This window comes from Artibeus jamaicensis, unplaced genomic scaffold, assembly GCF_021234435.1.
Source record: "Artibeus jamaicensis isolate MK-2021 breed Jamaican fruit bat unplaced genomic scaffold, CSHL_Jam_final contig_1940, whole genome shotgun sequence".
Lineage (NCBI taxonomy): Eukaryota > Metazoa > Chordata > Mammalia > Chiroptera > Phyllostomidae > Artibeus > Artibeus jamaicensis.
Genome location: NW_026521396.1, coordinates 220,041 through 235,308, shown reverse-complemented (window position 1 = coordinate 235,308; position 15,268 = coordinate 220,041). Strand labels below are relative to the sequence as shown.

Here is a 15,268-nt window from a genome sequence, read left to right as displayed (position 1 = left end):
ATGAAGATGGCCGAGCTCTGCAGTGTTGTCAGTCAGGGACCCTTGTCTGAACCTTCCCTGTCTCGGAGCTGCACCATCTGAAACACATCCTCAGAACAAGACAGATAACAGGACTTGAAAGCATGTGTGGGAAATAGAAATGTTTCAGCTCTGCTTTGTAAAAAATATATATACATATATAATTATTTTATTGTTACACTATAGCATGCATTAGTTGACCCTTTTAAATTTATTCTTTTTTATTTTTTAATTTATTCCAGTTCTGCTTTTGACTCATGCTGTAAAAAGGATGAAGCTTTTCCCACAGAAAGTGGGGAAAGTACCTGATTATGGAGGTATCAGTGTTACCCAGAGAAAGGCTACACTCAAACAGCACCATCTGCTTACCTCCTGGTTGCTGGTAACTTGTCACTGACACAGTTGTGCCAACATTATGTCCACAAGGCTTCCTCATCTGGCCTGCGTTGGCCAGAGGAAGAGCTGGTGATTGACTGGTGGAGCCCTAAGATTCAATGCTGTTGAGGGAAAATTTTCTCAGTAGGCTCACAGTAAAGAACCTTATCTAAACTTTATGTTTACCTCTCACAAAGACAGCTGCCACCACTGAGCTCAAATTAACAGACCTCTTTCCCTGATTATCTTCCCCATCACACTCTGCATTACAAAGGGCAGGGACCCAGACTTCCTGGGTCATGAGTTCAAACCTAGTAAGGACCTGAATACGGAGAAGCTTAACTGAGAGTTATAGAATTGAACTGAAATTCTGAGAATTCAGTCAAGCTGAAGACTATATCATTGGAATTCACATTCTCCCTATTCAAATATTCTTGCTAGAATAATTTGCAAAAGGGAGAAAACCACAGTGATTGAGAGCTGTGCTGGGATAGGTCCTAGAACTACTGAGGCATTAACTTCCCCAAGCGTCCCACTAGGTGGCATTGTTAAGTTTCTCTTCTGCTTCCTTGGTTTCATTTCCACTCCTAAGCATTTAAGTTTCACTTTTCACCCTTTTCCTGTGGGGAGCTGCTCTGTGGAGGGCTGGTCTCTGGCTTGGTGAGTAAATGTTGAGCAGGCCTACAGCAATTCTCCTCCACTGGTTCAGGACTGCTATAGGTAAGTGGGGCAGTTTCTGAGGGCAAAGGACAGGAGGCTTTGGGGGAACAGATTGAATGTGTTTGGTGACTTAAATTGTGGTTCTGAAGCTGCTGTGCCTGTGGCTGTCTCTGCTGAGGTGGCAGGAAAGGGGAACATTGAATCTGGGGAAAGAGTGACCTTCAAAGAAGGGAGGTTTAAAAGAGCAGAGTCTTATATGTTTCTTTTTTTAAAATATATTTTATTAATTATGCTATTGCAGTTGCCCCATTTTCCCCTCTTCACTCCCCTCCACCCTGCACACCCTCTCCCACCCACATTCCCCCTCTTCAGTTCATGTCCATGTATCATACTTATAAGTTCTTGGCTTCTACATTTCCCATAGTATTCTTACCCTCCCCTATCTTCTACCTACCACCTATGCTACTTATTCTCTGACTCTTTTCCCCCTCTTTCCCTCTCCCACTCCCCTGTTGATAAGCCTTCATGTGATCTCCATTTCTGTGGTTCTGTTCCTGCTCTAGTTGTTTGCTTAGTTTCTGTTTTGTTTTTGTTTTAGGTGTGGTTGTTAATAATTGTGACTTTGTTGTAATTTTACTGTACATGTTTTTTATCTTCTTTTTCTTAGATAAGTCCTTTTAACATTTCATATAATAAGGGCTTAGTGATGAAGAACTTCTTGAACTTGACCTTACCTGAGAAGCCCTTCCATTCTAAATGAAAGCTTTGCTGGATAGATCAATCTTGGATATAGGTCCTTGCCTTTCATGACTTGGAATACATCTTTCCAGCCCCTTCTTGCCTGCAAGGTCTCTTTTGAGAAATCAGCTGACAATCTGATGGGAAGTCCTTTGTAGGTGACTGTCCCCTTATGTCTTGCTACTTCTAGGATTCTCTCCTTCATTCTAATCTTGGGTAATATAATGATGATGTGCTTTGGTGTGTTGCTCCTTGGGTCCAACTTCTTTGGGACTCTCTGAGCTTCTTGGAATTCCCGGAAGTCTATTTCCTTTGACAGATTGGGGAAGTTCTCCTTCATGATTTGTTCAAATAAGTTTTCAATTTGTTGTTCTTCCTCTTTTCTATCTAGCACCCCTATAATTTGGATGTTGGAATGTTTAAAGATGTCCTGGAGGTTCCTAAGCCTCTCCTCATTTTTTTGAATTCTTGTTTCTTTATTCTTTTCTTATTGGATATTTCTTTCTTTATTCTGGTCCACTCCATTGATTTGAGTCCCAGTTTCCTTCCCATCACTACTGGTTCCCCTTACATTTTCCTTTATTTCACTTAGTGCAGCCTTCACTTTTTCATCTAATTTGCAACCAATTTTGTGAGCATCCTGATTACTAGTGTTTTGAACTGCGTATCTGACAGGTTGGCTACCTCTTCGTTGCTTAGGTGTATTTTCTCTGGAGCTTTGATCTGTCCTTCCCTTTGGGCCATTTTTTTTTTGTCTTGACACACCTGCTACATAGTGAGGAGCAGAGCCTTAGGTGGTCACCCGCTGGGGCAATACAGTTGCTGGATGGTGACACTGTATGTGGGGGGCAGGGATCCGAGAGGGAACAATGGCACTTGCTCTGCTCTCTACCAAATTTGAGCCACTTCCTTCATACCCCCCAAGCAAATTGAGCCCTTCTGGTGCTGATTCCCATGTGGGTGGGTTTGTGTTTGTTCTAGGACCCTCCGGGTCTCTCCAGCAAACTCTCCTGTGAGGCTGGGAGTCTCTCCTGGCACTGAAACCCCCACAGGTGTTTTCAGTCAGAGGTTTAGTAGGGAAAACATGGAATCTAAAGAACTTGAGACATGTGAACATAAACTAAAGGCGGGGCATGGTGAGGGAGGGGTGTGCAGGGTGGAGGGGAATGAAGGGGTGGAATAGAACAACTGTAATGGCATAATCAATGCCATTTACTTTTTCAAATATATATATTTCTTTATATATAAAGAAAAAGTAAATATATTTGAAAAAGTATATATATATATATTTGAAAAAGTATATATATTATATATATATATATTTGAAAAAGTAAATCTGTAAAAACACAAGGGAAATTAATGGTAGCCTGAGGTTCAGAGTCAGAATGAGGGTGACTGCTGATGGCATTAGCTTTTTATTTCAAAAATAAATATGTTATAAGGAATTTGGTGATACTTATACCATTCCACAAATTTACTAGAAATTATTATACTCTTAAAACAATACATAGGATGTAAATATAACTCCACGAAATTGTTAAAATAAAATAAGTCATGCAAGTGATAGATAAGGATCATTCCATTCAGAGAAGAGCAAGTATAAAAACCTAGCAGGCTGCAGTCAGGTTGGTGTATTTAACATGTTGGATGTGTTTGGGGGAGGGGCAAACTAGAGAAGATTCATGATGGGGAGGCACAAAGCTCTTGGTAGGAAGGGCTTCAATGTGTCCCTCTATTCCATAGAAACAGAGAAAAATAGCAATCCATCATTGCCTCAAACAGATGAAATTTGTCATGTGACATGAACCAAGAATAAAATGTTTGAAAGTATTACAAAATGCCCTTTTCATCATGTCAATGACCTACCCTTCTTCTTTCTCCCTTTTCCTTTCCTAACTAAATATTGATGTTTTGTCCTGTTGTAAATCTCTGCACATCAGTGTTCTTTCTCTTCCTGCCATTCTTACCCTGCCCCCTTTGGTATTACCAGACCCACAGGGGTTTGTGAGCAAGAAGAGCCTCTGGAGTCAGGACAGGAAGAAGCCAGGAGAGATTGGCCATGGATTTTTCATCGCAAGAGAGCATAAATGAGGTGACCTGCCCCATCTGCCAGAAGGTCCTAACAGAACCCATGAGCTTGGACTGTGGCCACAGCTTCTGCCAAGACTGTATCACTGCAGAGAGTGAATCAGGGGACCGTCTAGGATTGGAATGCTTCTGTCCTGTTTGCCAGAGCAGATACCAGCCTTGGAACCTCCGGTTTAATTGGGAGCTGGCAGACAGAGTGAAGAAATTCAAGGAGGTCGACATGAGTTTACACCTGGGTAGGAAGAGCGATCTCTTTGAGCACCATGAAGAAAATGACCAATTTTCCTGTACAGGAGACCAAATCTCCTATACAGAGGAGGAGGAGGCTTTTAGTAGGCTTTGTGTTGATGAACAGGAAGGTTACCGATTGTCCCCTAAAGAAGAGGTGGTCAAAGAATGTCAGGTAAGACCTGAGGTTGAGAAACATTGAATAGCATGGCACCTGAAATGAAATCTTCACTTTTTAATCCTATTCATTCCCCTCGTCATCATAGAACTAGACCTGCATTCTCTTTTCATAGCCTTGGCTCAGCTTCTGAGGCTTGAAGAACATTTCTGTGCATTCTTTCATTCTATTCAAGAATGAATGTAGACTACATGATCTTAGCAAAGAGAAGTTGTATGACTGAGAGTTGCTTCCTAAGATAAATTCTGATTGCCCCTGTGAGCAGGCAGGATTTTTTAGGAACATTTGCTTAGAGGAGAGAAAAGTGTCCATGAGAGGAAAGGACTTTACTTGCTGTAGGATCAGGTCTTCCTCCAGGAAAAGAGATACAAGATACTCTTGATAGAGGGGTGGTAACTCGCATCACCCAGGGAGAAAAAGTACATTCACCTCCTCAGATTTCTGTCTACATACTCAGTTCTAATTGCTAGTTTCATTTCTGAATCTTAAGTCTCTTTTGAGATGAGCATGGTTTCTTCTCTATTTAGCCTCAATCCAGGTTCTTGGAAAGCTCATAGCTTGACTTTGGTAATTTTATTCTCACAGGAAAAGATCCAGGAAGCTCTGAATAAGCTGACGCCAGAGCAGCAGGAAGCTGAGCAATTGGAAGCTGACATCAATGAAGAGAGAGCTACCTGGGTGGTAGGAAAACATTATTCCTGAGGGAGTTCTGAAACAGGAAAGTGGACAGCACCTTGGTCTGATCAGAAGGAAGCCCCTTCCTCCTTGGTACCTCACAATTAATGAGTCCAGAAGACATTTTATTAGTCCTCACTCAATTCCTTTCATATTAAGTGTTGGGGGCTACAGAGTAGACATGTCATAAGTGAAAGCAACCATTTTGGAGGAAAAACACCTAGAGGGAAGCAATGTAAAAATTATTCATGAATCCCATGACCCACCTCCATCGTCAGGTTTGAGGCTCTGTTACTTCCAGAGAACTCACTGAGTGAGGTCCCAGATTCCCTGTTTTGCAGGTATGGGTGGAGGAGTTTCATATACAATATGGAATGACCATACAGGATAGATGTCTACAATCCAAGCCCCAACCAGGTAGCACATTGTATCCCCTGGTGGGCCTTGAGTAAGTAGACTTGAATCAATTACTCTAGGTGGAGCTCAAGGGAAAATAGTAGAATAAATGATTTTCCCAGGAATTGCTGTTTTCCTTTTACCTCCTAACTGCCTGAAGAAAATATTTCTTGTCTTGGCTCATGAAAAACTGACTGCCTCCTTCTCTTCTCGTCCACAAAGAATCGTATGCAGACTGAGAGAGAGAGGATTCTCCAAGGGTTTGAGGAAATGAGAGACATCCTGGACAAAGAGGAACAGAGGGAGCTGCACAAGCTGGAGGAAGATGAAATGAATGTGCTGGGTGACTTAACAGCAGCTATAGACCAGGTGGTCCAGCAGAAGCAGCACCTGAGCAAGCTAATCTCAGATCTCCAGTGTCACATGTCAGAATTGTCTATAGACATGCTGCAGGTAAGACTTGAGATGGAGTTATGACATATGAGATTTGGGGGAAACACAGAGATGAAGTTTCTTTTCCTTCTGGGTCCCCACACCTTCTTTCTCATTAAAAGGTTTCATTGATCCCTCAGTGCCCCTTCTCTGTCATTCATTTCAAATGTCATCTGGAAATTAACTATACAAATGATAAAAGAAAGTCTATTTTTATGAAAGGCTGTGCAAAAATTTGAGAGGAGTCTTTGTAGGCTTTCATAATCTGTGTTCTAGCATTTGTAAGTCATTTCTTCACTGAGCATAGTCAAACAACTCACATCTCTATGTTTGATTTTGTTGTTCCATTAAGGAGTGGTAGATATAATGATAGATTAGTACCTGGGTGAAGGGTGAGTAAGTATGAATATACTTGTGTGTGTGTGTGTGTGTGTGTGTGTGTGTGTGTGTGTGTGTGTGTTTTCCCTGGACAGGGAAAGATTGGGGAAAACCTATAGAGACTTGATAAAGGAATTCTACTTAATAAGAACATTTATTTTTTTCATGAAATTAACTTCATGGTTGTGATCTTAAACTGTGAAGTATATAGAGACTCTCAGGAAATTTCAGATTTTTCTGTTTGACTTCTTGCTTTGACTTCTCCTTCTCCTCTGTTTGACTTTCTGTTTGACTTCTCCTTTGTTGGCTGAACATGAATTTCTTAACTTTGGTTCTAATATGGGTCTAATCAATATCTCTCTGCTAAATCATTACTTGTGCCTTAAAAAACACATTTGTTAAGGTATAAATTACATATAAAACTTGCCCATTGTAGTTATGCAATTCAAATATATTGTATTTGAAAATATATTGAGATTTTTTGTTTATTTATTTATTTTCTATTACAGTTGTCCCAATTTTCCTCCTTTGATGAGCCCACTCTGTTCCAGTCTTCTGCTCCCATAGTCAATCCCCACACTGTTGTCCATGCCCATGGGTCATTCATACATGTTCTTTGACTAGTCCCTTTCTTTCTTTTCACCATTATCCCTCTTCCCACTCCCCTCTGGCCACTGTCAGTCTGTTTCATGTTTTGGTGTTTCCAATACTATTTTGCTTATTAGTTTATTTTGTTTTTTAGATTCCTCTTATAAGTGAAATCATATGGTATTTAGTCTTTTAGTCTTTTACCAACTGGGTTGTTTTGTTTAGCATAATATTCTCCAGTTCTGTCCAAGATGTTGAACCACAAACAACATCAATATCTGTTGAAAAGACTCTCCCTTTCCCACTGAATTACTTTGGCATTTTTGCCAAAAATTAATTTGTTTTGAATATAAGGATATATCTCTGGACTCTCACTCTCTTACATAAATGTCTATATTTATCTTTGCACTAACACTCCAAGCTTTCAATTACTGTGGCTTCATAAAAGTTTTGAAATAGGGTAGGGTAATCCTATTTAGTCCTATGGCAAAACAATTCTACGCTAAGTCAGTTCTCTCTGGAGACCATTTAAACGCCTCTGCAGCAGGGACCGTTTGGAGAATTTTACTACAGTCTAATAGGTAGAGACCAGAAATGCTGCTAATTCAGCTGCAAAGCACAAGGCAGGGGTCATTGCAAAGAATTATCAAAGCAGAATCCCAGTAGTGTCAAAGCTGAGAAACACTGCCCTAGGTCCATCAAATTTTCTATGAGAATTTTTGTATATCTTGGTAATTTTTATTAAAATTCTTGTGGGATTTTATATGGTGAGGAGATGGCAGTCAGCTAAAGGGATGGACTGTATAGGACAGTTATGTATTCAACCTCATTCAATTTTTTTTTGATAACCAGCTCTTGATTACCCTTTGAGGAACCATCTCTACCCTCAGTCCATGAAGTTGATTAGGGATGACAAAATCTGTTGTTTTAGGGATTTATATATCTCTCAATTCTATTCCTATAAGTTTACCAATGATGCAGTAATTATTTTAAGATATGTACCTGACCCAATTCAGGGCAATAATCTGTATGCCTTAGAATTTGGGGGTTTTGTCTAGAAAGAGAAATTTTCTTTTCTGTTGGGTAATATATCATGAATTATCATTTAAACCAGTATATTCATGTTGACACCACATAGATTATAAAAAGAAAGGCCATATAGCAGGTAGAAAATAGGATTTTGAGAAGAAAAAACAGATCCTGATGATCAGATTTTTCCTAAGAATGTAGGTATTACAAATGTTGTACTTCCTGGGATTCTGTTTCTTTTTTTAATTTATATTTAGGCCAGTTTTAGCTGGTTTTTTTTTGTCATATTCAATAACAACAAAAAACCTAGTATAGCGAATACATTTTTTAAATCATTTTTCAAGTACAGTTGTCTTCATTTTCGTCCCACCATTCCCCCCCACCCTACCTATTCCCTCTTTCCACCCTAGAACCTACCCCCTTTGGCTTTGTCCATGTGCCCTTTATACGTGTTCCTTGATGGCCCCCACTCCTCTCTCGTTACTGTCAATTTGTTCTTTATTTCAATGTCTCTGGTTGTATTTTCTTTGCTTGTTTGTTTTGTTGATTAGGTTCTACTTATAGGTGAGATCATATGGTATTTCTCTTTCACCTCCTGGCTTATTTCACTTAGCAAAATGCTTTCTAGTTCCATCCATGCTGTCACAAAGGGTAGGAATTCCTTCTTTCTTTCTGCTGTGTAGTATTCCGTTGCATAAATGTACCAGTTTTTTGATCCACTCATTTGCTGATGGGCACTTAGGTTGCTTTCAGTACTTGGCTATTATAATTTGTGCTGCTCTGAATATTGGGGTACATAGTTTCTTTTGAATTGATGTTTCAGGATTCTTAGGGTACAATACCAGCAGTGGGATCATTGTATGAAAAGGCAGTTCCATGTTCAGTTTTTTGAGGAAATTCCACACTGTTTTCCACAGTGGCTGCACCAGTCTGCATTCCCACCAACAGTGTACTAGGGTTCCCTTTCCTCTACAACCTCCCCAGCATTTGTTTGTTGATTTGTTTATGATGGCCATTCTCACTGGTGTGAATTGATATCTCATTATGGTTTGCATCTCAGAGTAAAATTTTTTGAGGACGTACAGCCAAGGCTTTGTTGGGATAAAGTACTTAGTCTAAAGAGGGAGGAACCAAATATACTGGTATATTTCCATCAGGAAAATAAGGCCAATAATGTTTAAATGGGGAAAAGAAGATGGCTAAAAGAAGCTGACCATATGGACAGAACTGACTTAATATGGTATTAAAATTTATAATAAGATATACTTTTTAAGTCAGCGATGAAGAGGATATGGGTCTGGACAATGGAATGTAAAAGGTTGGAAAACAGTCAATAACATTTTAGACTTTCTGTGCTACTAGTTTCTGTGGTCTGTTTTATACGTAGAACTTGACAAGGGTTTCTTTGGGTAGCATGCAGGAGGTACATAGAGTGAGTGGAGGGAGGCCAGAGGAACATTTGTTCGAGGGGTCAATTTGCTTGTTCCTGCAGCAAAAGAGAATATACTTCCTGAACAGTATAATTATTAATTGTTCATTTTTTGATTAATTGATTCCCCAGAGCCTAAAATGATGTCTAGCAAATAGAAGATTTTACCTTTATTTGTCTCTATAATAAATGAAAGTATAATAAATAAAGGGGACTTCTCATGAAGGTGTATTAAAAACTGTAGGCTGACTCTCTTCAATATATTACATCTCCAGACCCTCGAAGCGTCTTTCTAACATCCTCACATGAGTTCTTGAGAGGCTTGGTCTGAGTGTTATCTCTACAGTTTGTCCCCATTTATTTATTTTAACCATCTTTTTATTCACACCATATCAAGGGGTGCTAGGGGTGTGAGGAGGAAGGTTAGTAAAACTTTATAAGGTACAAGGGCTAATTGCTTCTTCGAAATTTGCCAGACAAGATAAGGATCATTTAGTTAAATTTGAATTTCAGATAAACGACACCTCATTTTTTAGCAGAAGAGTATCCTAAATACTGCAGAGGTGATGATTGCACTAAGACATATTTGTAGTATGTTCACAATTAAATTTGAACTAGACAGGTTAATCTTCTAAATGCAGAAAACTTACACTTGACTTATGTATTCTCTCTTCTCCCCAGGATGCGATTAACATCCTAGCAAGGTATGTGTGTGGGACCAGGCATGGTCCTTTTTTTGTGTGATGACAGAATTATAACTGTAAGAGTAATCTTGAATCAATCATAATTTTAAAAAATCAGATAATTTTTTTAAATCACAATAAAAAATTGGGTATTACATAGTTTCAAATAGTTGATAACAGGTAAAACTATTTAATGGTAGGGATGTGTGTGGCAGGAGGTCACAGAGTTTGGGTAAATAGAAGCATTGGAAGTAAAGGATTGCAGCATCAGAACTCAACGACTTCACTCATTTTAGTCAGACCTCAGTCTCTGCCTCAGTATTTGTTTCTACATTTCATAGGTGTCTGTGTTGTCACAGAAGGATCTTGTCTTCTTTATCTGCCAGGCCCCCAAATTTTCTGCAGGAGAGATTTGCAAAGTCTTTCTAGGTGATATTCTTTGGGTTGTAATAGATAAATAAATAAATAACTCAAGTCTGGAGGAATGGGGACTTTAGTCCTAATGCCAATAATTAACTGCTTTTTGCTTAAACACTTTAGATTTTTATAGGGAAAAATGGTTTTCTTTGAAATTTGCCGATTTACTTGCTAAGTCTCAAGACCATGAAATTGAGATCACTATGAATTGCATTTCATAGGTTCTCATTTCCCAAATATATGTAATGTTTTCCCAGAGAACATGACCTCATATGTTAGCCTCTGCATCTATACAGAGATAACAGGTTTAGGAGACCTTCAGCCTTCAGATGCAGGAGCCCCACACTTGATAACTTAATATTCTCAGTAGCCAAGTTCTAGAACCTCTCTGCTAACCATCTGCCAGGGAACCCATATTTCTGGCCTCTTTCTGGAGGCACTAATGACATGGCAGTGACTTCTCCTTATATCAAATATATTTTTTAAAAACACAAAAGAACTTTTGAAAGTACCATTATTTCATCTAATATTATATTGTTTTTAAGAGGTATAGACTAAGGAGTTAATTCTTCCATTTTAGAAAAAAGAACACAGTCTCCATGAGAAGAAATCTTCCCCAAGCTCACTCAGAGGGTAAATGGAAAGGTAGACATGAAGACATTTCTTCTGGCTATGATATCAGCGCTCTCACTCCTCTCTCTCTCTCAGATTTTTCAGAGAAGTGGAGTCAAGTGAGGAGGCATCAATGAAGGGGAGGGCGATGGAGACATTGGTCTTGGAGAGACAGACACAAAGTCAAAAGTACGGGCAGTCAATTCTTTTCTTCTCTAGGAGCAAGATCTGGACCTTGAAGAAGCCAAAAATTATTCCCAAGAAACTGAAGAATACATTCCGAGTTCCAGATCTCAATGGGATGTTGCAAAATTGTAAAGGTGAGGAGAGCTGGGGAAAGGCTATGTATGTGAGATTCTCATAGCATAAGAGCAAAATTGGGGAGTGGATGTTATTTCCATATGAGATAAAAAAAGAAGTAGTCCTGACAAGAAGAGACAAATACCCTGAACTGAAAAAGGGCCAGGTGTCCTCTCCTTTTCCAGATGTCAGTCTCAAAGGATGCCCCTTTTCTCTTCCCACTTGAGAGAAAAGACAGTTACTGTGTTTCTGCCTTTGCTTCTAACAGCATCATTGAAACTTTTGTCATTTCAGAGCTGACAGAAGTTCAAAGCTACTGGGGTAAGAAGCCACAAGTTCTTCAAATCACCATGTTCTGATCTCTTTTCAGTTCTGGTACTATTAAGTGCCATAATATTAATTTACATGTATTTCTCCAAAATATGCATACCTGAAACAGTCCTAAAATGACCTATCCATTGCTGACCCATTAACTTATGTTCCTCCCATTTGATTCCCAGTATTCTTCCCCACAGTGTCAGAAAACACACCTGCTCAATGTAATTCACCTGACTGTGTTATTTTCTCTACAGTGGACTTGATGCTGAATCCACTCAACAATCTTTCAAATATTGCTGTTTCTTCGGATCAGAGACAAGTGACATTTGGGCAATATTCTATGTTTAGCAATGTATATCCATGCAATTTTTCTGCTTTTGATGTCTTGGGCAGCCGAAATTTCTTCTCAGGAAAATATTATTGGGAAGTTGATGTGTCTGGGAAGATTGCCTGGCTCCTGGGGGTATACAGTACACCAAGTAACCTCAACAGAAAAAAAAGCTCTGGGTTTGTTTTTAACCCAAATGTAAATTATTCAAATGATTACTCCAGATTCAGACCTGAAAATGGCTACTGGGTTATAGGCTTACAGAACAAATCTGAGTACAGTGCCTTTGAGGACTCTCCCACCTCAGATCCCAAGGTGCTGACCCTTTACATGGCTGTTCCTCCCCGTCGAGTTGGGGTTTTCCTAGATTTTGAAGCAGGTGCTGTCTCGTTTTTTAATATCACAAACCAAGGGTCACTCATCTACAAGTTCTCTAAATGTCACTTTTCTCAGACTGCTTATCCATATTTCAATCCTTGGAACTGTCCAGTTCCCATGACCCTGTGCCCACCCGGCTCCTGAGTGCTCTCCTGCCCTCACCCACTTCTGTGTAGCAACTTGTCCTGGGCTCACCTCCTGCCCCTGAGCTCACTGCTCCATTCACACCATCTCTTCCTTGCTGTTTCTCTTCTTCAGGACTTTTAGCCATTTGGGGGATTTGCATTGTTTCTGATGTAAGTTAGATGGGAAGCTTATTTAGTTTTTACCATTTTCTGTATTCTCAGTGAGAGACATCTAATCCCTCCTAAAGACAGAGCAGTATTGGTGTAACATCTCTGCCCTCTCACTTCTCCATATTTTTCTTTATCACTGATCTGAAGAGACATGGATCACCTGTGTCCACCAACCATGATCTCAGGACAACACACAGTCACCCACCCACCCCCACCAACTGAGAAGTGTCTGTGTGTTGCCCAGCATACAGCAGGAGGCTGTTCAGAGGGCTGAGAAAAAAATAAAACAAAAGTAATATATGTATCCAGAATGAAAATTTCATGTTCAGAATTTCTTAGTTCAAATCATGTCTCTTCTCATAAATGGTGTGTAGCCATCAGTAGATTTTTGTTTCTTCTCATAAAATACAAATTGTAATTTAAGCTGCACCTTAACCCTGAAGATTGTTGTGTAAAACTAACCTACCCTGGATGTAAAGCTCCTATTTATGTTTCCAGCACAATTACAGTAAATATTTGCTCTCGTGTCACTGAGAAGCATAAGCTGAGGTGACCTGTGCAACAGGTCTGTGCCCTTCAGAGGAGCAGTAAGTGCTTCTGCTGCAGCCTCGTCTGTCAGGTTCCAGGTTCTGCTGTCAAGACCAGTCCAGTCCCAGTCTTCAGTCAGAGACCTTTTTATACCCAGACTGGGACTGTGTTAAAGCCCTTTCTTGGAAATGGATCTGAAAAACGCAAAAGTATGAGTCTCCAAGACCTGTCTAGCAGAGGAAGCCATGTCTGAGGACAGCTGTTCTTCTGGGGGCAGCCTTTTGGTTTTCAGGACTTTTTCTTGCTGTGAAACATCTCAGTATAGCACCCTATAGACCATCCCATGCACTTTTCTCTTCCTTACTTCTAAAGTCAGTTTCAAATTATGTTGAGGAATAGATTTGCCCAGGATAGGGAAGGGACAAACTTTTCTTAGGAAACCACACATTATAAATGAGGACTGTCTACTGCACAGAACCCACATCAACATGTAGAGGGGTAATTACTTATCCCAGTGTGATAAAAAAGATGGTACTTGTCTGAGGAAAATGTGTCCATGCAAATTTATCCTTGCACACACATACATATACAACACATGTGTGTATATATATGTATATATATATATACACACACACACACCCATATATATATATACACACAGAGATATGTATATAATTGTATCTATGTATAAATATATAGGGAGCACGTTAATCTCAGTTAATCTTTTTAAATATCATAAAATAAATAATTCTTTATCAGGGATTTAAAACATTTACAAACTTATGAGATATATTTGAATGTTCTGTAACTAATGAGTGGAGGAGCCAAGGTTGGAACCAGGTCTATGTTTCTCCAGCACAGACTTTCTGCTGTTCACTCCCCAGGAAAGATAAGAGCCAAATCTCCTAGGATGTGAGGTAGAAGGGAAATTGCAGGAGATGCTGATTTATAGAAGGAGCCTGGAGAATCATGAGAAAGTCTTAGGGGCCATGAGATATTGATTGCTGTGTTCAATCCAGGTAGCCATTAATGAAACAGGAGGTGCTCAGTATAATGTTTAAAACCATGCTGAGTATTTAATGACCGGGGTGCTCTTGCAGGTGACATGTTGTAGAGAGTGAACATTGTGCACAGTTGAACCTTGACTTTAAAATTAGATAGAATTTCATAATCATACTGATATTGCTACTCACTGGTCTATATTTAAGTTGGATTTAGCTTCTTATAAGAAATAAAAAATAGTAAGAATAACATAAGAATATTGAGAGAATGAAGAAATAGAGCTTTTGCACTTTCTCACTTCCTAGCACAGAAGCAGTGGTCCAGATTGTTGTCGATTGATTTTCTCTGTGATTTGAAATAATGAATGTTAAAAATGAGTATTAATCTACCTCAAATTTAATATCTTTGCTATGATTTAAAATAGAATAAGGATTAATGAAGTACATCATTTTAGTCTTATCTTTCTGCATAAAAATATTTCTGGTCTTTTAATTTTGAAATATAGTTTATCTTATACTTTTCTAGTGTACAATTCTAGATTGTAATTGATTTTCTCTAAACATTCTCTTTGAATTTATTATTTAATATTTGCTATCAATCACATTGTGTTTTTTATTGTGGTAAAAATTATTTAATATGAGAGCTAACTGCTTACATTTTTAAGGCATTCCAGTTCAATAGGTTTAAAGTTTCAGTTATGCAAGATAAGTTCTATAAATGTGCTGCATAATATTTTGCCTATACTTATATTTATTGTGCATTTAATGATTATTTTTTATTTTAAAATAAAGTTTTATGTTTTGTTGTTGCTACCTACTCTTACTTGAAGTACTGAAATAATTTTCAAAGTATATTGTATTGATTATGCTATTACAGTTGTCCCAATTTTTTCTTCCCTTTACCTCCCTCCTTCCTGCACCTGCCACCACCCTTTATGATTTCCCCTCCCTTAGTTCATATTCATGGGTTGTACATATAAGTTCTTGGGCTTCTCCATTTCCTATACTTTTCTTAACCTCAATCCTGTCTACTTTGTGCCTAACTATTATGCTTATTCCCTATACCTTTTCCTCCCATTCTCCTCCTCCTCGTCCACACTGATCACCCTCCTTGTTATCTCCATTTTTGTGATTCTGTTCTTGTTCTAGTTGTTTGCTTAGTTTTTTTTTTAGGTTCAGTTGTTGATAGTTTTGA

General features: G+C 38.9%; 1 protein-coding gene across 4 annotated transcripts; it reads left to right on the top strand.

Moving 5' to 3' along the window:
- Positions 1-993: 993 nt before the first annotated feature.
- Positions 994-14,891, top strand: LOC119044649 (E3 ubiquitin-protein ligase TRIM22-like). 4 transcript variants are annotated; one of them, XM_053672111.1, is made up of 8 exons: positions 995-1,053; positions 3,782-4,282; positions 4,871-4,966; positions 5,579-5,809; positions 9,894-9,916; positions 11,144-11,244; positions 11,519-11,545; positions 11,797-14,891. In XM_053672111.1, exons 2-8 carry the CDS (start codon positions 3,851-3,853, stop codon positions 12,390-12,392), a joined length of 1,506 nt encoding a protein of 501 aa, XP_053528086.1. In that variant the 5' UTR covers positions 995-1,053; positions 3,782-3,850; the 3' UTR covers positions 12,393-14,891. The 4 variants fall into 4 exon arrangements, with proteins under 4 accessions (XP_053528088.1, XP_053528086.1, XP_036995003.2 ...); XM_037139108.2 differs by having other exon boundaries at positions 995-1,113; XM_053672109.1 differs by having other exon boundaries at positions 995-1,113; positions 3,732-4,282.
- Positions 14,892-15,268: the final 377 nt, after the last annotated feature.